Source organism: Achroia grisella, unplaced genomic scaffold (genome assembly GCF_030625045.1).
Source record: "Achroia grisella isolate CSIRO2021 unplaced genomic scaffold, CSIRO_AGI_Agris_v1 utg445, whole genome shotgun sequence".
NCBI lineage: Eukaryota > Metazoa > Arthropoda > Insecta > Lepidoptera > Pyralidae > Achroia > Achroia grisella.
In genome coordinates this window covers 155,354-181,330 of record NW_026712860.1, presented here as the reverse complement: position 1 = coordinate 181,330, position 25,977 = coordinate 155,354, and the positions used below count along the sequence as shown (strand labels likewise).

The following is a 25,977-nucleotide window of genomic DNA, read 5'->3' as shown; positions in this document are numbered from 1 at the left end:
TTAAGAGATTAAACACAATGCAGTGTAAACGTTTTCAATGTTCTTTGATAAATATAATAGTCGTGAAAGTCTATTAATTGTGTATTAGATACATTGTCCAGTTAGAAAACCAAATATTCTGAAAATCTTTATGCAACCAAGAAGTGGATTTATTTCTATTCTGGAAATTATTTCTATTCTACAGGCAAAGGAGGTTTTATTTGCTAATGGAAAATGCAAATAGGGTTGAGTAAGCTTTCAAACTGACAAGTGATCTTCATGTGTCATTCTGCTATCAACTCCCATGAGCATTTTACACTATATTATTTACACTAGATGCCTCAAACATATTCCCACTACAGGAAATCGTTTAGTTTCAACATCTGAGATCCGTTATCATTGCAATATAGTTGTATTTTACATAAGCTCAGGTAGAATAATAATGTAAAATATACCAATCGGATTTCCAAACAATTCTTCTCAACTAAAGCAAATCGAATCAGACGGTAGAAATAGTTTTATAGAAAACTAGCTGTCCCGGCAAACGTTGTTTTGCCTTAAAATAAAAAAAAAATTAGGGGTGGACTACCCCTAACTTTTAGGGGGATGAAAAATAGATGTTGGCTGATTCTCAGACCTACTCAATACGCTCACATAATTTCATGAGAATCGGTCAAGCCGTTTCGGAGGAGTATGGGAACGAAAACTGTGATACGAGAATTTTATATATATGATAATAATAATAAATATAAACATAATTACGTATTATTTATTATATAGAGAATATATATCGTATAGAGATATGAATAAATAATTCCGACTTTATCTTTGAAGAAGCTCTTTTTAAATTCATTTAAAATGATACTTAAAAAAACACAATAATTTGCATTCCTTCAGGATAAAATACTACTAGTTTTTTAATTTACTAGTTGACTTGTTTCTAAGATAAAGGATAATAGCTCATCATACTTGTAATTTGACATCATCTTCTTTATGTTTTTTACCAATACTGTGAAAGTACTGTCAAGGGAATTGTAGCGTAATTAGATGTTGATTTTATTCACGCTTAGTGAGTAACCCATATAAATGACCGCCATTTAGTTTATTTATCAAATTGTCTCTTGAAATTTTCAGAATTATCATTTTGTAATTGTTGTTTGTAACCTAAGTAAATTAATAGTCACTTGTACAAAAGTTATATAGATTCCACTATCAAGGCTTCATTAACTATTAGAATTAATGTCGGTAGTTGTGAATAAATATTTTAAATTTAAATCTTTTATTAATTGACTTTCTTGTTGCTAAATGCATAAATAACAAATTGATAAACAGACCTCGTTGGAAAAGGAAACTTGTGAAAATTCAAAAAATTTACCCACGTACTGTACTTTAAATGTAATATATTTTTGGCGACATATAAACATTATACAAGTATAAAAATATTCTTCTAGATTTGTAACACGAATGAACTAGTAACCATTAATAAATATCGTTTCTTTACATTCAAACCATACTTAATAACATCGATAGAAACATTATTTCATCAAAATAGACAATCGTATCCCGAATCAAATTTTTGGTATCCTCCTGTAGTGAACCTCGAAATTATCTACTGTAACATCAAAACAATAAAAAACTTACAAGAAGATTCAATCAGAGGTTATCGAAATATAAGAGATAAATCTCATCTATCACAGGACGACAGCTTGTTATGTGGTAATCCGTAGTTTACATATTCCATTATTGCTTGCAAATATGAGAATTTTAGTATTGTTCTGAGATGTCTACAATTGAGCTAATTATTTTGGTATTCTTTTATGATTAAAACTGGACTTTTTATACCTGAACCATTGCTGCGCCATATGAAGGCATTGTGGAACAATTGTTCAAATAATCCAATCTGATTGTTCTTTTATTTTATTAATAATTTAAAGAAAATCGTACTGCTAACAAAATGTGCAAAATGGCCTGAAATAAATAATCAATTAATTAAGGGGTAAATACATCTATCCCTATGAGATATACCAAGGGCGATATTTATTATTATTGTTTGTTAATTTATTTAACTTTACTGTATATTATACAGGCAGTAATGGTATATTTGGCGGACTTAATACCATGCAACATTATCACAAATATAATTATAATTAAGAAACACAATGCAACGAAATATAAATAGAACGCAAATTATATACTCATAAGGATTACACAGGTCCATATGTATACAAATACATGAAAATATAGAGCGAAAGTAACATATGTTTTTCTTGCATCATATAATCCAGACGCTAGAATTATTATAGATATCACAAATATTATAACTTTAAAAGGTTTTCAATGTTTATGAAACCAAACATAATAATGAAATATAACCCAAATGATATTATGTTGCCGTACCTCGTGGGAATATTTCTACATAAAGCTATGTGAGTGTTTCCACGAATTAGTTATAAATTCTATCTAATCTTGCTGGACACTGAATATACTCAGCGGATGTCAAAGAAATAAATTATTTTATAAGTGATTTCCAGCCAACGGGACATCTTTTAACCCCATCGCACAAAAAGGGGTGATAAAATTTAAAGCCTTTGTTTATTAAATTAAAGACTTCTATTTATTTTACTTCAAGTTCTATTCGTCTTACGTCAAAATAACCTTCATGTCATTATTCCTATATGTTATATTTGTGCTTTCTAGAGGAAACCGCATAATATAGTTTGCAGTTGCCTCTGTCACGCCATGCATTTATGTCAGAATGTGTCTTTCTTGCATATCGTGTTCTTGTTAGAAAAAACCAGAATTGGATACAGTGCTTCAAGATCTAATTTTAATTCATCTCATATAATTATGTAGGCAATCCTCCGTTTTAGGCTGCAATTATCTATTACGGAACTGTATTACCATCTCCATTATGCTAGAAGTTTCTAGAAACTAGAGCTCTTAAGTTTTTTAGTCGTATAACACAATTTACAAACTTAATTGCACTAAATTTGACAGAGAAAAATATGATTCATATTTAGCAGGTGCATATGCTAAGTACTCATTAGTGGAAATGAACGCTAATGTTGTTATTTAAAATTCACTTATAATCATCATCGTCATTGCCTTGCATTTATCCCATTATTTGTGCTCGGCGCAGTATGTCATTCTCTTCCGCTGCTCTCTATCGGTCGTCATATCTGAACATACTCTTCTTTTATTCATATCATCTTTCACACAATCCATCCATCTTTTCTTAAAGCGTCCCCTCCCTTTACATCCATCCACATTCATATTCATATTCATTTATAATGACTTATTGAAATGATAAACTTTTTTAAAGCTATGATGACTATATGATTTCTATTTTTACTCTTTCCATGTTACAGTCAGAATAAGAATTCATGTTACCTTTTCTTCCACAGAATGTAGGTATATATTCCCGAAATTTTACAATGAAATATACTATTTACTTTTAAAATAGTATATATAGTCAACTAAAAGTCCTCTGAAATATTATTCGGACGGTTTAGGAATCTTTGTACGTCAGTATTGAAATTTAGTTTATGTAGAGTTTCTTAATCTTATTGCAAAACTAAATACCTAAGTATTCCCTTTGAAGACCTATTAAATTTCTTCAGTGTTCTTGGGAATAGAGCAAATATATATTTGTATATCAGGTCTTTTTTTTTGGTATTATGTCCACTGTACAAATAAATTGTTTCATTTAATATTACTTTTGTTCAATAACAGTTTACACATAAATCACAAGAGTCTTGGATACCATTCTGTGAGCAATAAATATTATTTCAAGATGAGATTGGGAATACGACCAACATTGGGATAACGAGTGTCATTGCTTTTGATTCAAGAGCAATACATTCTCTTAGAGAAATGTAGATAATAAACGATGGCGATTCATATTATGTTTTTTTTTAATTCTTGGGATGTATTTTGTTAAACCTACAGACTGTGTTGCGTGGGAGGACATTTTCAGTTAGGGTTACATTCTTGCAACATGACCGAATGTACCTTTTAGTCTTGGCGCACTCTTATACTAATATTATAAAGAGGATTATTTTTGTATTTATGAATCAATAAAAAAATCCTAGGACTAGTACACCAAATTTTTAATTTATTTTACTGAATAACGTAGACTGTTTGCAAATTTTTAGGCAATTTTTGAGATGTTGATTTGTAAGTGTAAATTGTTCTCTTACTAATATTTTTACTTAAGAAAATAATAATCTAAATTAAGTCTTTTTAGAATTAAACTATATAAAAATTACATATAAAAATTATAACCTACATATATTAATAAAAAAATTTGCGATGATATTTTGAACGGGGCAACCATACAAATTGCGGTTTGAAACAATCTTCACACAATTTGCCAAACATAAATCCTACGAACCATAAACAACAATATTAACGCATTCATTACAGCCTGAAATGCTCCGAGTGCGGAATAAAACCGTCATTCACTGTTTATATCTCGATGCCAGAGCCGAAACAGAAAATGTTTGTAATTTATGATTACAATAAATCTGTAACAATATAATACATATCGTCTTACAATTTTTGTCTTTGAGAATGTTAGGGAGGCGCAACCTGACAACTAAAGTACCTGCTACGGTATCGATAGCTACGTATCAAATTTTAGCAATTGAAAAAATATTGTGAGGGACCTATATGTTGGGTGCTAGCTATTATTAAAGGCCCTATCTGGCTTCAGCTGTCTAAATATAAGTTTTTTCCTAGTTTATTGATAGATGTTTTAATAATGCATGCCAGTATTATAAATGAGAAAATATCTTTTTTTGTATCTGTATTTGTTACAGTTTCGGAACTAAAATGCGGGGTAATTTTAATAAAAATTTGACATAAAGATAGATAGACATTCTATTATGATGACAAAAAGCAGACGAAGTTGCGTGTACATTTAAATAACCAAAATCAAAGTTACTAACAATAAAAATTATAAATAACTAAAAATTAAAAAAAAATAATATTACAACACACTTCACACAGCGCATTATATGTAGTTACAATAAATAAATCCAAAAATACTTATACACATTTTTTTTAAAAACATATATAACAATATATGATCAACATATTCAAGAATACGAATGTTTGTTCCATTAGAGGAATCGAACCTGCGACCATGGGAGGTAAGGCCGTAGCTTTTCAGTACACCACTGAAAAGCTACGGCACCAAGGCTGTCAATATACACAAAAAAAATTAACACTCAGGAACCCATTGAAAATGTACTATACTGTAATACTCGAGTATCTGTTTCATATAAACGTTAGCTGTATGTACCCACTTAAGGCTAGCTTTATATTCTGAGTACAAAACGGCTCCCGCATAAAGAGCAGCATTTGAAAGGTTACATTAGAATACAGAAAAAACATTTCATGTATTATACTAAGCTGATGGTAAAACTATAATTGTAGCATAGTGTCGCGAATCTCTTAGAGATATAAAAATATATTTATCTTCAACCGTTTGAAATGTAAATAAACTGATGGTTCTAAGGATTACCATAATAACTCAAGAGAATAGAATGTTGTGCTATATGAATTTGTAAAATAAACTATAAAAATGCATAAAGTTCTATACAGTCCAATTAACAATTCTTTAATATGCAGATCCGATCATAACTTAAATTTTTATTTCATAAACGAAGTAAAGACTAAGTGGTTATTTATAAGTATGTATATAAGAATAATACGATTTATAAAAATGAAAAACTGCAGGTATAAAAAAATAACAGCTTTGAATCCACATCCAAATAGGTACAATCAACCTGAGAAACTTGTTCATTGTTTATCACCCAACATTGACATTGTCAACCAACCTTTGGTTACAAACAATTTCGAGTCCATTGCTAGCTTGAACAATTTGTGCAGTAAACATTTTAATAGCAAGGAGCAATTGCACTAGTTATGTATGCAGTTATTTGCTGCAATGCGAACTTGTCGATAAACCTAGAGCACCTGCAGCCTGATTCTAAATTACACTTTATACTAGTGCAAACTTCTCAAACTCAGCACACAAAGCCTCTAATGATGCTGGCAGGCATAGGGTGGCTCTGGACAAGGGTTGCCTTTAGTACATTCTAGAAAATCAACTATTTAAATGATGACAATACTGAAAGAACATGCAAATTAACCTATCCACTAGACATTATCATATACGGTTTTTTTAGAAATACAATTGTGTAACATCAATGTGAATAAACATAATACAAAGATATAATTACTAAAATTCGTTAATATTATACCTAAAGGTTATTTCGAGATATTTATTGGTAGAAGTTATGAGAAAAATTTAGTATTGTTAGTTTTTTTCTTTTTCATAACTTCTATCACTACAATTGTTATTAGTACCTGTGTAGAAATATACACATATTAGATTTTAAAAAGTTTTTAATTATATAATTTAAGAAAAGACTGTCATAAATATGACATTGCATCTTTAGCGATTACTATACTTGCTAAAATTAAATGTTGGCAACCCTAGCAACAATGACCAAGTAAGCTTTGGACTCACTTTAACGAATGTAGAACAGGGTTGTTCAATCTACGAATAAAACTAGAACAGCTCTAAAACTATTTTGTATAGTTTGGTGTACTCAAACTACAACAAGCGTATAAATGGTAGCGGTGTAATTACACCTGAAACTTACTGGCAAATTTATTACAGACGAGCAAAATTAATGATCAAACTAAATGAATAGAAGAATAATATATATTTGAAAAATCACACGGCGCAATCTAGTGTCGCGTTAAACTGAACTTGTGTTATGAGTACTAGACTACTGATATAAATACACTTTTTTTTAACGTAAATAATGTACATACACAATATACATAGAAAAATACCCAGACCGATACAAACAAGCTACTCATTAATACAATGTTTATACAGTGTAAGGAATCGAATCCTCGGCTATCGAACGTAAAGCGGTGTTGTAAACCACTAGACTACCGAGGCCGTCATAACTACTACTATTATTATTGACACAAAGTTACAACTACATTATGATTGAACCTATGAATGAAACTAATATAAAATGTTACGGGACGCTTGCTGAAGTAACTTAGTGAAAATGGCCTTTATATCATTTAAGTGGATTCTGAGATTAGCGTGTACAAACACTTAGACAAATACACAGAAATTCTTATTACACTTACAAACATTTTAGTAACATAAGTATAACGTATATCTATGTATTATTTAATAACTAGCCCCTCACACCGGATTCGCACAGGTGTACATGTATTATATATTTAAAACTTCCTGTTGAATCACTCGATCTATTTAAAAAAATGATTCAAAATCCGTTGCGTAGTTTTAAAGATTTAAACGTACATAGGGACAGACAGACAGCGACAGCGACTTTGTTTTATACTATGTAATAATGATATTAATTCCGTAACACAACCCTAAGTTGTAAATCGTTTACGGTCAACATACAACATGAAAATAGAGTTGTTACTTAAGAAGGTTGTAATATCAAGACATCTTAGGTATGTGAGATCACTATGTTCCTTTGTAACACACTGTCGTTTGTAATATTGTTGTTTTAATTTAGGTAGGACAAAATAGCTTTGAGGCGGTTCAACTTAAAGCCTCTAAATACACCGCAGAGCTGTGCCACCGACACTACTATACTCGAATTTGATACGCAACAATGAACAAACGATGGCTTCAGTCTAACGTGCTAGGGCTGTCAAGTTTTATAAAAATAAATTAATAATATAATATACCATTATGAGTGTATTCTTAGATAGAGTAATCAAAGTCAACGTTGTGTAAACAGAAAAATTAAAAGATAAATTTACATAGAAAGTTTTTAGTGACCGCCACCCCTGCTCTCCGATATCAGTCGTGGAAACCACTTTAGTACGATAAAACAAAAATATTTGAGATAAAAATATAGTACTTACTAAAAACTTTTATCTTAAATTTTTTCTGGTCAAACTTTCAAATTACAAATATAAAAAATAAACAATATGAATACAAAACATTAATTTTGCCACAAAATGAGAGTGATATATTTTTATAATTAAATTCATAATTTAATTTTTATTTTATTTATTTTACGAAGATTAAAGTGTAATTATGTTACTGATCATTAACATCGCACTCTCATTTTATAATAATAATACAGATTATATAGTATAAAAGAATCCATTTATCGTGTCTCCTCAGTTTCAAGACACTCTCCTTGATGTGAAGCCAAATTTCGAGGTCCTTGGTGTTGATATATCCAGTAACGTTCAGTTTTGTGGTCATTTGGAGGACAAGAATAAAATAGTCTCAAAAAAGCTTGGTGTGCTCAGTAGAGTGAGACGGTATTTCACGGCGGCCCATCGCTTGCAATTATACATATAAAAACACGCAGATCCGGCCTCATATGGAATACTGTTCTCATCTCTGGGCGGGAGCACCACAATACCAGCTACTTCCATTTGACGGCCAGAATCATTGGTAATCAACGTGGCTATATTATATTCAATATTCTTTCTTTTATTATATTGGAAACATAATTTGGATATACTGAAAGACATCGAATGTAGCCTATTCTGCGTTCTTCAGTATATCAGAATTTGCTGGATTTTTTTTTATTGTTTTAATGCCAGCCCTATGCGTAATACGTGTCGTATTTGTACGCTACATTTACGTTCACACATTGTGTCTACGGAAATCTAAGTTACCTATACAGTGTCTCAGTGTAGACACGATCAACAATGTGTGAAATGAAACCGCTGGATGAAACACAGATCTCCTCTATATGTATATTCCTGCATTTGCGGTATCTCTTGAATTGATTTAAAGTTTTGGTTGGTTGTAAACATAATTCTTATCAGTTTTCGTCTATCTCTCCACTTCTGTTCTAAGTATTTTAATGATATATTGTTTCTGTTCTCTGTGAACTTCTGTTCACTGTGTCCATTCTCCGCTACCCAAAGTTGTCTGGAAGTGATCGCTTGAGCGCCTTTAAGACCGCCTTTTTTTATTAACGTGCAATAAATAATAAATAATTGTACTTGCAATATCTGCTAATCTGCGTATCTCTAACTATACAAACTACATAAAAAAGGAATATAAGATGAGCAACTAATCTCACAACTGTAATTTTAGCTGTATTAACCTTTTCAACTGTCAACATTATTATAAATATAAATAATTTCCTTAAAAGTTATTAATATTTGAAAAGAAATTACCAATATTTAAGAAAAAAGAAATGTAATTCTAATACAAAGTTTATTCATTGATAACTATACGAATTTCTTAAAAGATGTCGATATTACATTATATATATATGAGTTACACGATCAAAAAGAAGAGTTCACATCCGATGATGATGTTATATTTGGCCTATTCAATTTTCAATTCCAATTCCAATTTATGATACATTATATTTACACTTGATATCAAATAACGCGGCTTTGAACTTGAAGATCGCGTAAAAACCGTAATCACATCCTTGGCGGAAATAAATGAATTGAGTTACCAAACGACGTAGATGATTATGTTGGTACATTTTATTATAAGTCATTTTATTACAGTTTTGAGAAATAGAAATAGAAATAGAAATAATCTTTATTCAAATAAACTCATTACAAGCACTTTTGAATAGTCATATTTTGATTCTACCACTCATTCGGAATGCAGATTCATCACAAGAAGAATGAGCAAGAAACTTGTGTGTTGCTCTTTTTAATAGATGTTTTTTTTATATAAATAATTACAGTATAACAAGTAAGAGGCATGCGATAATCAACATAGAAGTCGCTACGCACTCATTATTAATGTAATCAGATAATATTGTCAGTGCTATAGATTTAAAGTTTTTCTATAAAAACATTATTATCGTTAACGAATTCTTCAATTTTATAAATAATGTGATACCTAGAAATACAGTATCGTCAACAAAATTAATAGATTTATTGTCCAATACGATTTTTGAATCTACCGGCCTTACATTGGGGAGAGTAAATTTGATACATTTAGTTTTATTTGCATTTAGTAGCATATTATTTGCCGTAAACCATTTTAAAACATAAGAGAGAGAACCGAGATATAACTTTAATTATGTAATTTGTGTATTTGATTTAGTTAATGTATAACAGCGATAATATTTAATTTTTACCAATATTATAAATGCAAAAGTAGCTCTATCTGTCTATATGTGTCGCTTTCACGCCGAAATTACTGAACCGATTTAAACAAAATTTGGTACACAAACAGTCTAGATCCTGAGAAAGGACTACTTTTTAATGTGAAAGAAGGGCTGTAAGAGGATTAAGTCGCGGGTACAGCTAGTAAATTTATATTGTACATATTCTTTGGAAATCTGACGCAGTCACAGTAAATTTCGTGTAAATTTTAAAGAAATAGACTCTAAACATATAAGTAGATTAATAAGACTGTTATTTCTGTTATTGATTTGCGCAGTATTATTCTTAATATTAAGTAATTTAAGTAGTACTGCGCTGTAGCAATTTTACGTGAGCATAATCACATTCTTGACGGTAAAGTTAATAAAGGAATGTATTTACCTAATGGCATTTGTATATTTAATGATGCAAACCAGGGGACAACATAATCTTTGTACAAGAATCTGTGTAAAATAATTAATGTTCTCTGAAAAAGGGTAAGATTAGATTATTTTAAGAGCCGCGTAAAGCTTACACTGGATAAAAAAACGAACGTTGCTTGCTGGCGATGCTTCTTGGCTACAATATTAATTACGAATTATAGTAAATTGTAAGAATATAACGTAATTTGTTTACTAAAATTCACTTTCACTTCACTTTAAATAAAATAACCCTAGTTTCGCGTAAAACCTGTAATTTCACCCTTGGCTGTAGTAGTATGAATGAATGGAGTTATCTTACAGGCTTCATGCCTGGTAAGAGTTATAATATAAAACAGGTGACGTCACGTAATTCGCCTACTATAGTTTTCGCATCAATTGATTAGGTAATTACCTTTATCGAAACAAGGTAATTACCTTGTTTCGATTACCAGGCGACAGTCTAAATTTAGTGACACTTGATTTCTACTAAAGGTATTTTATTAGAAAACAAGTGTATCATTAAACCTAGTCGTCATGTCGCCGACACTGTCGTAGTTTAGTGGTTACTACTTTGGCTTACGTAAAAAGTAAGTGAATTCGACTTTCTACGACGCCAAAAAAAAATTCTAAATGCCTCTCCGGTGATGGAATAATGGTTTCAATCTGAGAAACAGCAGTAGGTTTCTCTACATTGAATTCAAAATATCCAGTGACATATGGGCGTGTTAACTGTCACTGTGACATTGCCTCTACCTACCCCACCTGGGATAACAGTCGTCATGGTATATTTCTCATGAAACTAGTTTCGAGTAAAAGTCGTAATCATACCCTTCGCGATAGCATGAATGAAGTTATCTAACGGTCTACACAGGTGGTAAATATTTAACAAAAAACAAGTGATATGACGTAATCTGTCTACAAAAATCTATACAACTGATATAATTAGTGTACCCCGATAAAATCTCGGTAATTAGATTAATCAGAGGGCCGTGTAAATGTAATGGTTGAACACGTCCAATATAGTAATAAATAAGTATCTAGTACATATTATCCGCCTACCGAATAGACGATAAGGCTTTATATGAGAATGTTACGTTGACTATTTGTTCTATACTGACACAGCAGTGATTTGAGACGCTTGCTGTCCAGAAAAATGTAAGCCATAGTTCCTAGCTACTTATTAATAATTAGGTTTATTACCGGTGTGCTGTTGTATGTATGTAACAAGGCCACATGTTGAGCGGAGCGCGTTTATTCTTAAAAACTCGACCATTTACCGATCGGAATTTTTTTTAGTTGTAAGCGTTGGAGGCTCGAATGTCGACCTACGATGAAATTTTGGTCTGGATCGGCAAGCCATTTCGGTGGAGTATCGTTACAAAGAGTGCAAAATCTGATCTCAATGATCGCTTCGCGCTTCGCGCTCCGCTCAGTAAATACAAGTTTGATTAATTAAATATAGGTTGTAAAAAAAGTTTTTATTTATAACCCTAGTGATAATTATTCATTCAGACGATCATCAGCCTATATATATTAACAGCATCACAGACATCGCATGATCATGTGACGGCTGTGACAACACTCATGCATTACCATTCTATATGACTACAATATCATGCCTCGTATTCTGTAATTTCACTGACTTATCTACGACCAACTACTACTAGATACTGTATTCAGATAATAGTGTGGTGCTTGTTTTAACTTGCAACTTAATTATAACGTAATCATGTGTTTTAAGTAATTATTTTTTAAATATTCAGACAGGCAGTGACGTGATATGCCCGGTTCGTAGATTTCCGAAAATATAGTACAATCGAATTGTGATGCCATGATCATTCGTCATCCTCTTGAACGGATACTGTTTGTACAGACGGATCTGATCTGGACCCTCCAACTTATCTATTTTATTAAGTTAATAATTATAATAATCTCAACTCTTGTTTTCTTCAGTGTTATGTTGTTTCATAGTTTGTATTATTCACACAATTCTCATACTTGCAAAATTATTTCGATGTCTTTAATTGACTGAGTTTCTTACTCATTATTCCAATATGACAATGGAATCAAAAAAAAATTATTATATTCTATAATTAAATTTCATATAATTTTTATAGTGAAAAAATGTTTTTCTCTCTGTCTGTCTCAATTTATTAAAAAATGTATAAAATGATTTGTTTTAAATATCAGGATTTTTGAAAATATATTTGAATCCATTAATAATAAAGATTTCAACTATTATAGTAACTTGTTAGTGGGTCAGTAAAAGTTAGTCCGTTTCACAAGCAATCGTTACAACTTCAAAACTTTGGCAGTGTTATTACTCAGTGGAACTGCAAATGAAATGCTACTTACATCTATAGCAGAGCCCGTGGTATACATGACTAAAAGACTAGAAATGCAAAGGATGAGGCGACACTGAAAAGCAATTTATTCTAGAGTATTCTCGAGTATTAAATTTGAATGAAATATAAGTTGGAAATAGTACATCCCGCATTTTATATATAACTATATATGTGCTAATACTTTAAAGAGGATAGATTTAATTTTCTGTATATTTATTTATTTATAAGTATATTGAGACTAAAAAATATAATTGGTCTATGATTCGAAAAATTCTTACATACAATATATAGAATATAAGGGAGTAGCATTGGTTACATTCTATATAAACATAATCGCTGTATACTGTATACTACTAATATATATAATATTATTTAGGCGTATCGCTGAATTATGATTATCAAAAGTGATTTGAATTTGAATTACTAGTAATGTGGCCAGTAGGTGGTAACAATCCCCACCCCACTGTGTGTTAGCAAGTGGTAAAACGTGGTACACTATTTATTACTGCTTATATGGATTTTATATAAAACGCTTTACCATACATGTGTTCGTTAGTATGTATTTGGGTGTTTTGGCATACATATTGGCTTAATTTTATTATTTTAACCTAACTCCGTGGTACAAATTTTCATGAGCGAAACCATGAGACGGCCAGTTGTTAAGTGTACTTTCCTTCAAATGAACAGTCAGCATATTCTTAATAATAATAAAAAAAAAATTGTCAGTTCCAAAAATTCAATTTTATGAATAAATGAAAAATGAAATATGGTAATTTCGGAAAGTTAATTATAGCATTCGAATTCATAATATTTGAATTCGATTAGGTACACTGTCAGAACTGCCAGAGTGGACATTGATTCGGGTTATTTCAATCAGTACGTACATGTACATCTATAATGTTAATACTACTTATACCAGAATAGAATAGAATAAATCAATGAAGCGTAGTTTAGTTCTTCCTATTTATAGGTAAAAATATTTAAAGTTACTACTGATCCGCATGTGCCCGTAACTTTGATAATTTTCTATATATATAAATCATATGTCACTGGAAAAATTATCTTTCAAAAATTGACTGGATTTCCTTCATAATAACATCCGCTCAAAAAAAGAGAGATACAAATAAAGAACATCTATTTCCCTTATAAAGTTAGGTACATTTGCAATATAATTAAGGATTAATGTACGTACTAGCTGTCCCGCTAGATCTGCCAAAAGAGGTTGCCCGAAAAAACAGCAACTACCAGCAATTTTATTTTCAAACCATGCACGAACCCGTTGAAATATGGACTAAATTTCGGCTGAATCAGTCTAACCATTTAAGATGAGTTAGATGACAAACAAAGTACCAAAGAATTATATATATTAAAAAATAGTAACAAACTTTATTCGAAAAGCAGACTCATCATAGAAAGATGAGCAAAAACCTTTGCTCTTTTAAATAAATGTTACACAGCATTTTTTAGATTTTGTGTGAAGCAGATAATTCCCTATGAGTAGCACCCGAAAGATAAGAAGGCATATTTTAAAATAGGAATATTGATTACAGGATGGTTCGAGCAAGTTCTCTGTTGGCCAGCTGCGTACTCTTCGCGCTGCTTCTCGTCCTGCCAGCAGCGGCTTATCCCAGGTAGTGGTACCTTATCTTTCATGTAAACTATTACCAATAATAACTTTTAATATATAATACTTATATTGATATTTTTAATCTCCGAGTACTAAAAGGAGCTTGACAGGACCAAGAATGTAATCTGTCATGACAGGTTTCGTTCTTGGTAATGGAGTCACTAGATAATAATATAAGGAAAGAACGTTGCTAGGATAAATAACTACTGCAGAGTTCAGGTATAGAATGCGTCTTTACTACATAAGAATATGTTTTTTTTTTATATATTTACTAACACTACAATATTAATCAATCCTTTCTCAAACTACACCGTTTAAAACTATAGTAAACTATACATATTCCAAATAAAAAAAACTTACACCTTTTCCACTTCAGTCCGAGCAACTACTATCATGAAGAGGGCCAGTACGAACCAGAAGAAATCGTGGACATGTTGAACCGCCTCGGTAATCTCATACAGATTGAACGCAAAATGGAAAAGTAAGTTTTTCACATTAAATAATTACCTTTACCTTTATCTGATCTCTCACAATAATGTAAACCATACCGTTTTGAAACAATCAAAACAACAAATATATTATTAAACAATTATAATTGTGTTCTAAAGTTTTTTTTTAATTGTTTATATCATGTCTAAAGCAAAGATATGAGCTACATAGCATTATGTCTGCAAATGTCTGTTTCTAGTGAATAATGCGACATAAACAATTAAAAAAAATCATATAATTAATTTATTATATTTACACCATTCATTTTAGAATGATAATTTTTAGTTCATCTTGATAGATAATTAAGATAATAATAATAACAATAATAATAACAGAAGAAAAATTCTGCAAACAGATTAGGCCAACATTTATATTATAGCACAGATAACATAATATTACATATATAGTATATACACCTAAAAATAGAACATTAATAAGGAAAAATAATAAAAATTATAATAATAATAATGTAAAATTATCAATCATATTTAAACTACCAATAATTGTTTTATAGATACATACCTATTATAATAATATAATTATTATAACATGAATGTTGTATATATTCCATAACGTAACAGCTATTGAGTTCCATTTATTGTGTACACAAATATAAACAGATAAAAAAAAATATATATCAGTACATTTTGTAATTTACAAAGCATAGCAATTTTATTTCAGTATATGTCTTTTGATTGTTTCAAAAGGAATGGAAAGTTCACGTCATGTGTGGTATTGCATGACTTTTAATTGGCCTATTTCCCATTAATTGTTTTCTTATAAAATATCCGAATGAATTCCTAGTACCTAATATAATGTTTTGAACCCTACTGTTTAAAATCAATGTTAATTATAAGTGAACAAATATGTTGTTCATTAATATTTTGTAATCTATGTTAAAGGTTTTGTTTATTGGTATCTAATACGTTATCTAAATTATTAAGTATTTTATTATACATTTTCTTATAATGTTCGAAGTTTTCTCTTTTTAGTTTGTGATGCAAATTGTGTTAAATTTCTACTTCCATAATTTTCTCAAAATAACAAACTATTAAATTTATTGAGTACATACGTATTTCGCTCATACGTATTTTTGCAACACTTTATATCTGTTAATTCTCACTGGATGCATTTGCACTTTTCATCATACAATATAATATAAAATTTTCAAGAAAGTATTTTCGCGAAATTGAATTTTAAATTTGATACTTTTAATACTTGTAGAAACACATCTGATTTTAAATTTAAATTCATTTTCTATTTCTTAGTATAAATATACATACCTATATATAAATTTAAATTATTCTAATAAACTTAAATATATATGGATAAATATAGTCAATTTAAAAATAAAACAAATTGATTGTGAAAAACTAAGTTCGAGTAATAAAAATACATAGTTTTAGTAAACTCAGTATCGAAAGAATTAAATTTGAAAAGCGATATTTTGTTTGTTATTATGAGAAAATTATATTAAAATTTCCACATATTTAATTTATTATCTCTTTGTGTAATATGTTTTGTCTCTTTTCAGCTTTAAAGACGACATAACTAGGTATGTCTTGGTCGTGATATTTAAACGCTTCAGACTTACATTCACATATGTACTTATATATATTTAGCTTAATAATATCTACATTATATGCAATTTTTGGAATTTCTGATACGATTAATAACAGCTCTGCCTAATCATTCAAAGTTCCGTAATATTGTTTAATAATTGATAGATATAAAATCGTTCCAGAAATTCTATCCCTAACAACATTGCTTTAGCTTCCCTATAAGATTAGACTGAACTGTTTGAGTCTGTGTAATGCAGATTAAAAAGAATCCTTTAATGTTTTTCATACATATTCACTAAGATGCTTTTTACACAAAATCATGCAAATATGACCTCATTGAGACCCAGATTACTTTGTGCGGAAAAATATAAAATGTTGTCAAGTAAAAATTTTGTATAGGTCTCAATTTTGTAAAAACTTGCTACACGTAGGTGCTAAGGCGAATAGCACCATTATCTATTTATAATTAATAATAAGAAACCCTAAAATACAGCACCATATATGTACCATATATATATACCCGGGAATTTGTTTGCGCTTTCCCTTTACTTTAGCTAAACATTCCTTTTACCGCTTGTTAGAAGGAATGGGGCATATTACCTGATATAAGATTATTAAGCCCTTCTTTAAGATTATACAAGGAATGGTAGAATCTGAGTAAGATTTGCAAAATATTCGCTAGCTTTTAAGGACAATAGACTCTGAATAAGACTAACAAAATATTCTCTAATTTTCAAAAAGCAATTGGAATATTCGTAACTTTCGTATTATTCGAACAATAGGTAAAAACATTAGGAATATTACAATTACTCATTCAACATTTGAAAATAAATTTTGAAGCAAATTAAATAATTAGGTGGAAACAACGTCACAGACCCGTAGTTCTTCTGTTTGCCTAACAATAATTGAAATTCTATTTTATATTTATGAATAAAAATCGCCTCAGTCGTAAAAATTTTATTATCTCGCTAAAAATGTATTCATGTTAGCTAGATAGGCATAAAAATAGACAAAATCAATTATATATACAAAATATATAAAAACAGAGTGCATTTTGTTATAATTAAAGTAAACTCTGGAATCAACGCACTGATTTGGCAAATTCTTTCATTCTTTAAAATATAGGTACGTATACATTATTTCAGAGTGACATTAGCTTTATACTACGTTCAAAAGTATGAGCACCTGGTAAGAAGAAATTAAGAGGATTCTATATTCACTGTTATGTTCTATATTTACTGATGCATAGAAATCTAAATACGTACACTCATGCACTTTTATTTAATAGAAAATGTTTAACGCAGTTGCACTTGTTCATCCTAACTTTTAAGCTGCATGACAGATTTTTAAATATATATCAACCTGTATAGGCCCTTATTTAATTAACAAAGTAGTGATCCTCGATTACATTTACATAATTATTCAATACTATATTATGCAGTACATATCATTCCCAAGGGCTCAACACACAACATAAAGTTATTTCTCCCCCGCTCAATTTTAACAAGACTCTATTAAATGTAATTTATTTCAGCGAGGTTGAATATCATATTTATAAATATATTGTATACGAGTTACATTTAACCTAAAATACTTCTAAAAATAAATGTATTTCTCTCGTTTTCTTCAAATTTATGAAACTATAATAGAACAGCAAACAAGTGTTGGCCCCCAAATGTTGGATTGTGGAAATCGTGGTTTTTGTACTATCTAAATATCATCCAGGGTATCGCGCATCACCATCATCATCACGCTTTCGTGAATTATATAGACGACCAGAATATTTATAATTATACTTGTATAGACCACGAAAATCAATAATTAATCGTAATATTGAGGATAACTCAAAAACTATAAAATCTTAATAAAATTTGCATACGATCACACGACAAATAATCTAAATCTGTCTACATAGAAAAAAAATTAGAATCTTTTTTTTCCAAAGTTTGTCAATACCAACTATAGTGACGGTTATGATATATATTTAGCACTATGTTTTATTATACTGGATGAGAAACGATCAACTGCTGAGATTCTTTCGAGATGTGCTCGCTACAATAGTATTATGAGGATTTTAGTATTTACATAAAAAATCCGGGTACAACTCGACGGGGTCGCTAAATTGTCCGAATGCTTTACCCGCGACCACCAACGCAAATATTTTTATCGCTATTTGCTACTCTTGTGTGATAACGTAACATTATTATATTAAAGAGAATTTTTTTTTCGCTTAAACACGAAAAATACATTTTTCGTCTTTAAAACAAAATTTGAAGTTTATATGTAGCTTAATTATAAGCAATTAACACGGATATTATTTTATTTAAAAAAAATATATATCTACTATAATATCGTAGACGATTAAAGCACCCGAGTTAAACTTGAGGCTATGACAAAAATCCACTTAAAGTTGCAGTGCTGTAGTAACTTAAGAAGATACGCAATAAGTTATTGTTTTCATACCCGATAGGGAAAGAATTATACTATATAAGATAGATAAGTAATATAATTATATTACTTATCTTTTTTCTAATAATTCTTTCCCACACAGATAGTGAAAGCAAAAGCTAATAAAAAATAAGTATATACTAACAAATATAGCGGGGTGATTTTTATCGAAACGAAATTAGGAAAAATCAAACTATTTAAAATAAGTGATGAATGTATTCTTGAAAATGAGATATTTATAAATTCGTACAAAATAATATCTAAGTAGGTACAGATATAGAAACGCTAATTAACATTTGATAATGCCACGACAGCGATAATTTTTTATAATAGTATATTCTATAAAATCGTATAAAATATATAAATATGGTGTACAATCGTATTCAAACCTTAAAAGTTATTATATATTACTTAGTATTTTTCGGAAGTTCTCGTCATTTCGTGTGTTCACCTTTGAATGACTGTATATTTGTTAGTAACATATGACATATAGATTCGATCGCGAGGACGAATATAAACTATCTATTATCTCAAAATATAATCTAGAAGGAAGTGAAATAGGGATGAAATGTTTGTGCAAACGAAATCGTCGGTTAACAAGTAAGCTTCTCCTAAAACGAAACGCAAGGTTTCAAAAATAACAATATTTACTAAGTTTTATGTTACAATGCTTACTTGCTTCTAATTACTAATTTAGCCGTAGCACTTTGTTAATGACAATGTGTAATCATTATACTCGTTTATTGAATACTAAGCACTTGCTAAGATATTGCCAATTACCTACAATTTATTTTTTTTAGAAATATTTGCTTCTAAATTGCAATTTATCTCATTTCTTATATATAACTTTATTTTCACTGCCTTTAATCGAAACAGCGTATAAAACAATCTGCTTAGTGGCTGATATATATAAAACATAATTCAAATAATTTATATCTATAGATATATACCTTTACAAAAATATGTATAAAGTTGCATTAACAACCACCAAAATAGGTGTGACAGTTTAAAGTCATCCTCGGTAACCTTAGTCTCAGACTAAACAAACCTTGTAGTTGATACACATTCTAAAACTATAAAAATATACTATAATATTTTCAAATTGTTATGATATTATTGATCGAAAAGAAATTATAGATACATAGGTAATTCAGTACTCGTATATTAATAAACAAACGCTGAAGAATATATGTATAGTAACTGTAAATGTTTAATGTATAAAGATAGGTATAATAACAGAATTATATATTGTGAGTAGTATAGTGTACTAGTACCTCGACACCCATTTCCCAAACTTAATACACAAAATAACTGTGCAATTTGTACATAAAAAATAGTGAATAATAGTACATAACATATAATAGAAATTTATCTATTCCACAGTGAGAAGCGAGCCCTTGATCTTGGTCTCAGCCGCGGCTACTCCGGTGCACTCCAAGCCAAGCATCTGATGGGTTTGGCTGCGGCCAACTACGCTGGCGGACCCGGCAGGAGGCGACGGGATGCGCATTAAACATCACAATTTCATTAGAGGCATCCTTTAATCATTCTATAAATCGGCTTAAATAGCAAAGAATGCCTCTTCCATCATTCTGGCTGGCTAATATCATTACATCTGTACCACAAGCAATATGGTCTCTTAATTAATTGACAAAGGCCTTGTTTTTGATGCTTCTAAGAGGAGTTGGTCAATTTTTTCGCATATTCCATCATGTTATACTCAAGAAGCATATTCTGTAGACCATAGCTACATTATACATAGAATGTCTATATTTTTCATTTGAGTTAAATGAAATAAGACCTAAGTTACCCTAGTTCAATAAAGCTATTAAAATTTAAAAAATTATATATAAACATCATATAGTACGGGTTATAAATATCTTTCAAATATATTATATCAAATGTTATTTTTCTATAATAATATATTATTTAGTGAAATTACAAGGCGCTCATCGATTGGTCTTAATTATTTTAATAGATCTCATATATAGTTACGTTAATACTATTGACTGATTTTAATATTACATTATAAGTACCTGTAACTTAATACATTACCATCAAACCCATTGTCACCATGAGATATGTATTCCTTAAGATACTACGCTTATTGATAGATATAATTAAATTCTTCTTAAATAGTGGCAGTATTTCGATAACAGTATTAAAGTTTAAATACACGATGAATATTTAAAATTTTCGATTGAAAACTTCTAGGTTTCAAACGCTTAATAGGTGAATTAAAAATTACTTAACGATCAGCTTTCCGTTCATAAATAAATGTCTATAACAGTGTGTTAATATTTCTATGAATGTATGTGGCAAATTTATCTAGTTTATAGTAAAATATGTGAAAGATACCTCCTGTCTAGAGTTTATTGTTAAAAAATAAAGAGATATTCATATTCTTCTGGGTTTATTTACTTTCAAAATACCTTACCTTTTATAAAACCGCATGGATGCCATCTTGATATTGAAAATGGTTAGTAATCATTCACCAATGTGTATTGAAATCTGAGACATAACTTGTTCTCCACTTTCTAGGCTACAGATGTACTGGATAATAAAAAAATGCTAAATAGTCCTTACTACCAACTCCCCACTCGCTCGGACTCGGAGGTGGGACCCAAAGTATTTGCTTACCTTCAGAGAGCTTAGGGTTCGATTTCCTCACAATACAAATAATTATACACATGAGGTTTGTTTGTATTTGACTGTGCATATTTCCAACTATTATAAGAATGCAAATGATTAATGAATTAGTAAATTCTAAACCTACATCTACTATCTCTCATACTACTAAACATCTTGTAAACTAAACGTCTTGTGCTCTACATCAAATAAGTATAAAAAGTTGCTTTTAATAAATATGTTACAGCGCCATCTATGTCACATACTAGGAACTACACACTACACAACACTTATTGGAACAATAACATTCAAACCAACAGAATCAAAAATAAAACAGAACACTTGTTACCAGCGACATCTATTATACAATCAATAAACTACAAGAGACTTTGCAAAAAGTCAACGCACTTAATATAACGTTCACTAGATGACGGTACTTACATCAAATTAAACACCCGAGGTAGTCATTTTCTTAAATAAATACTTTGGATTTTAATTGTAAATTACCTTAGTATGTCATAAATAGTATGATTATAATACTTATATTATTGATATCACATCGACGTAATAATAAAAATAATTAACATTTTATATTCTTGCCAATAACTAATAACAATATCATCTCAATACAAGATCTGTGTAATTTTTAATGAAATTACAGAATTTTTATTTCAATTATAAATAAATAATTAGTCATACTTTAAATAAATTGTAAAATTATTTTCGTTCCGTCGTGAATTCACAATGTATACAATAATTTCACTTATTTCATAGCATCCCGTATGGTCTAGTGGCTAGGATACCTGGCTTTCACCCAGGAGGCTCGGGTTCGATTCCCGGTACGGGAAACCAAGTTTTTTGCATTTCGTCATCGTTATTTTTATTTATACTTGCTCTTTGTACAAATTAATAAGGTCTGCCAACTATAAAAGTATATTACCCTAAACAAAAGAAGGTGACACGACAAATGTAGTATCTTTACATCCAGTATAATTTAGACCTCCAAAACTAATCGGTTGTCCATTATGTGCCCTTGATCTAAGAGGAGGGGGAGTCCAATATAAAATGGACAGTATGGTGCCTATGTTTAACGATGCTTGTGTTTGTTCACATGGTTGCCTTTAGATTTTTCGACATGGCCGAACCTGTACTATTATTAGTACCGTGTTATACTATTTCAGTCTACACAAAGGGACTGGGAGTGGTACTAGAGAAATACTTATAGTATCTAATGACACTGACACCTTTACCTGATTCTACGAAGTAATAAAATTAATTGCTTGTTTCTATACTTACTGCATACAAAAATGTTATAAACATTTTTTATTTCATATATAATGTAAGTATTAGATTACTGTATTAGACAATTATTACTACAGTTATTTTCGCTCTTGTTTTTTAATTTTAATTTCTGCTATTTTATGTAAACTGCTTTTTCTTTTATTTAGTTTCATAGCGGTTATGAAATGAAATATGAATTTATATAAGCGATAAGTTAGGTAGGGAACAATTTGTAATTGTTGATTGCCATCGAGGTACCCACACGACATATTGAGACTCCGATTACTAGGCAGTTTTTACTAACAACTTCATTATCTACATTTACATAAAAACATTTATCCTAACTGATTAATCAACTCACAGTTTAATCATTAGTTAGATTTTGAAATGTTGGTTGCTGATGCCTTTTAGGCTATGTAAAATATGTCAAATTTTTTTTATTATTTAAAATTTGTCGCTTTCTTTGTGGTGACATCTTTTCGGTCTATATTTCATTATTATGATCCTGTACGTGTATTGCTAAGGTTTTTTTTTTGTTTTAATTACTTATTATATACTAAATACCATAATTATACAAATATTCACACTACTTTAATATATATCTTAAACGGAATGATTTTTTGGAAAAACCAATTCATCATTTCCAAAAAACACATCCATAAGACTGTGAAATTTTCTATAGACTAACGTTAGGCAGCGATTTTTAGCAAATAGTACTTTTTTTAATAAAGAGTTTTGGGCTTTTACACGATATTTTAGACCTGTAGCACTGCCACCTGCGGAGATCTATTGTGACTGCCCTTTTTTTCAGATTTCTCTACCTAGGCTCAACAGAGACAAGTATTGAGTAGTAGTACAGATAAGGGAATATTATATTATAATAGCATTATATTGAATATGACATCAGTGGCGGCCAAGGAAACAAAGATATCATTGTTAAAGTATTAAAAATCGACAATAGCTGAGTGGTGTACGATAGGCAAGTGATTATCGTATCGCAAAACTTCAGTATAGGTACTTGAAAATGTACTTAAACGATTATATATGCATATGAAACGAAACTAATCAAATTACATATCACGATGATGTCAGATTCCTATTACTTATCATATATTCATAACTTTGCTATTTATATGTTAAACGGTAGTGTGCGCGGTCGTCGACCCCGATCAATATTGCACCGAGGACTGAGACGGGGACACCTAGAGCAAGTTTGTTTTACAGGTGTGGCGCTATGCCCTATTTACATTGGCCATGTTTGCAAATTGAGCAAGTAGGTTGATCAGGAGAGTGGTGTAAAGCAGTGGCAGTGGTGTGGTCGGATATTATAGACTAATAAATAATGTAGCTATTTCGCGGAACTTCGCGTTACAGTTGTCCTGTTTTTCCTTGCAGCTCTACAACTAATGGTAGTAGCGTGATATTATATTGCCTATGACACTGTTTTTTTAAATATGACATCCAGCTCTTACCCCCTACAACCTCACAAACTTTACCCTTCTATATTGTTAGTATAGATAGGTTCACAATTCACACAACATTATCTATTTTTCTTATATTGGAACAGCGCTGAAGCCTGAAGGTAAATGGTAACTGCACCATAGTACGTTGTCATATGACACACCTTTGCATCTTTTTTTCATTTCTTCATTCATCTTTTGGCTTCTTATGCACGTCATATTTTATTTCTGCCAGGATCTCTACCAATCATTACCTCTACCAGTCAGTAAGGCTAGCTACTTCAATTGAGAAGAACTAGCAAGAAACTTATTTTTTTAGACTGTTTCAATAGTACTACCACAGATAACATAATATTACATATACATAGCGTTTAAGTAGTAGCCTGACATATTAAAAAAATCCCTAGTCTTCAGACAGTCGTTCACAACTAACTGAGGACTTCATGATTCTGTAACTTGTAATTTCACTGCTGCTCGGTGGCTTAAATAGACAAGAAAGATGTTGTTTTTGTGAATTCACCCTGACTACACACAAACAAATCCATTCGTTCTGCTATTTGATAGAGAGTGGCCAGTACCAGTGTCAGCGGTGCTTTGTTTAGCACGTTACTTCTGACGCGAGGTACCGCTAACATCTGGGGCCTAGTCGCTGCCTCAGATAATTATCCGGGTTCCTAAATCTTAGTAAACTAAGCACCAAAGAATTGTTGATTTGACCTCGAAACACTTTAAATGTGTATGAGACAATAGTCAATTCCTTCATACTCGTAATTCATTATATCCCACCATGCCCAACACGAACAGAGTGGGGACATCAAAGGACAAAAGGGATATTATTAGTATGAAATATATTATTGTTAGAATGGGTTACATATATTGGTTAGTTTTGTGCCCTACACTCTCTTAATTATTTAATTAATACGTATACTAAAATTAATTCCAAAATAACGGTCTATTAAAAACTAAACAGCGTTTTAATTCTAAAAGCTACCACCAACAATTATTGAAAAGGCCGAGTTCCTAGAATGATCCTTAGAAACACCTTACTGGTTTATAATACCTCGTTTATAATCAATTGTGATTTTGTATTTGTATGTAAGCATTAAATATTCCTCGAACTCTACTTTCAACTGATGAAGGGACGACCTTTGTGTTTAAGCGGATTACAAAACATATTCGTCATTATTCGATGATTGTTTTTAGTATCAATAAAGTTTACGATTACTTATTACTTATATCTTCTCTTGAATACTTTTTTCTTCTCATTAATTTTAAATATCTTTGCTTTTGACATATTAAAAAACACTTTTTTTTTGTTCCTAAAGCAAATTAACTTAATTTATAATGTAAATTGTACTCGATTATAATAGACTGGTTTGTTATTTTCTATTAACTATATTATAATTGAGAGATGCAAATGTTTCTAGTCTAAGCAATGCAGTTTGCAATTTCAACTGTGAAACGGTACAACGGTACATACGTAATTGCTACAATTTAGATTTCAAAGGCTCAGTAGAGGTTCGACAATTTTTTCTCACATTATACATTTGGACTTATCGTCAGGCCGGTGGTTCCTAGAAC

The 25,977-nt window shown here is 30.4% G+C and overlaps 1 protein-coding gene and 1 non-coding gene across 2 annotated transcripts in view; both read left to right on the top strand.

Annotated features, from left to right (window-relative positions):
• LOC131844959 (diuretic hormone class 2) overlaps positions 1 to 21,341 on the top strand; it is a 75,356-nt gene extending 54,015 nt beyond the window's left edge. Inside the window, exons 2-5 of the mRNA XM_059193954.1 lie at positions 14,452 to 14,535; positions 14,905 to 15,009; positions 16,552 to 16,572; positions 20,411 to 21,341. Coding sequence (XP_059049937.1) covers positions 14,453 to 14,535; positions 14,905 to 15,009; positions 16,552 to 16,572; positions 20,411 to 20,540 — 339 coding nt within the window. The 5' untranslated portion in view covers position 14,452 and the 3' untranslated portion in view covers positions 20,541 to 21,341. The remainder of the gene's footprint in view (positions 1 to 14,451; positions 14,536 to 14,904; positions 15,010 to 16,551; positions 16,573 to 20,410) is intronic.
• A 1,090-nt stretch (positions 21,342 to 22,431) lies between these two features.
• Trnae-uuc (transfer RNA glutamic acid (anticodon UUC)) lies at positions 22,432 to 22,503 on the top strand. The gene has a single exon. It is a non-coding gene; the product is annotated as a tRNA-Glu (tRNA).
• The last annotated feature ends 3,474 nt before the right edge of the window (positions 22,504 to 25,977 follow it).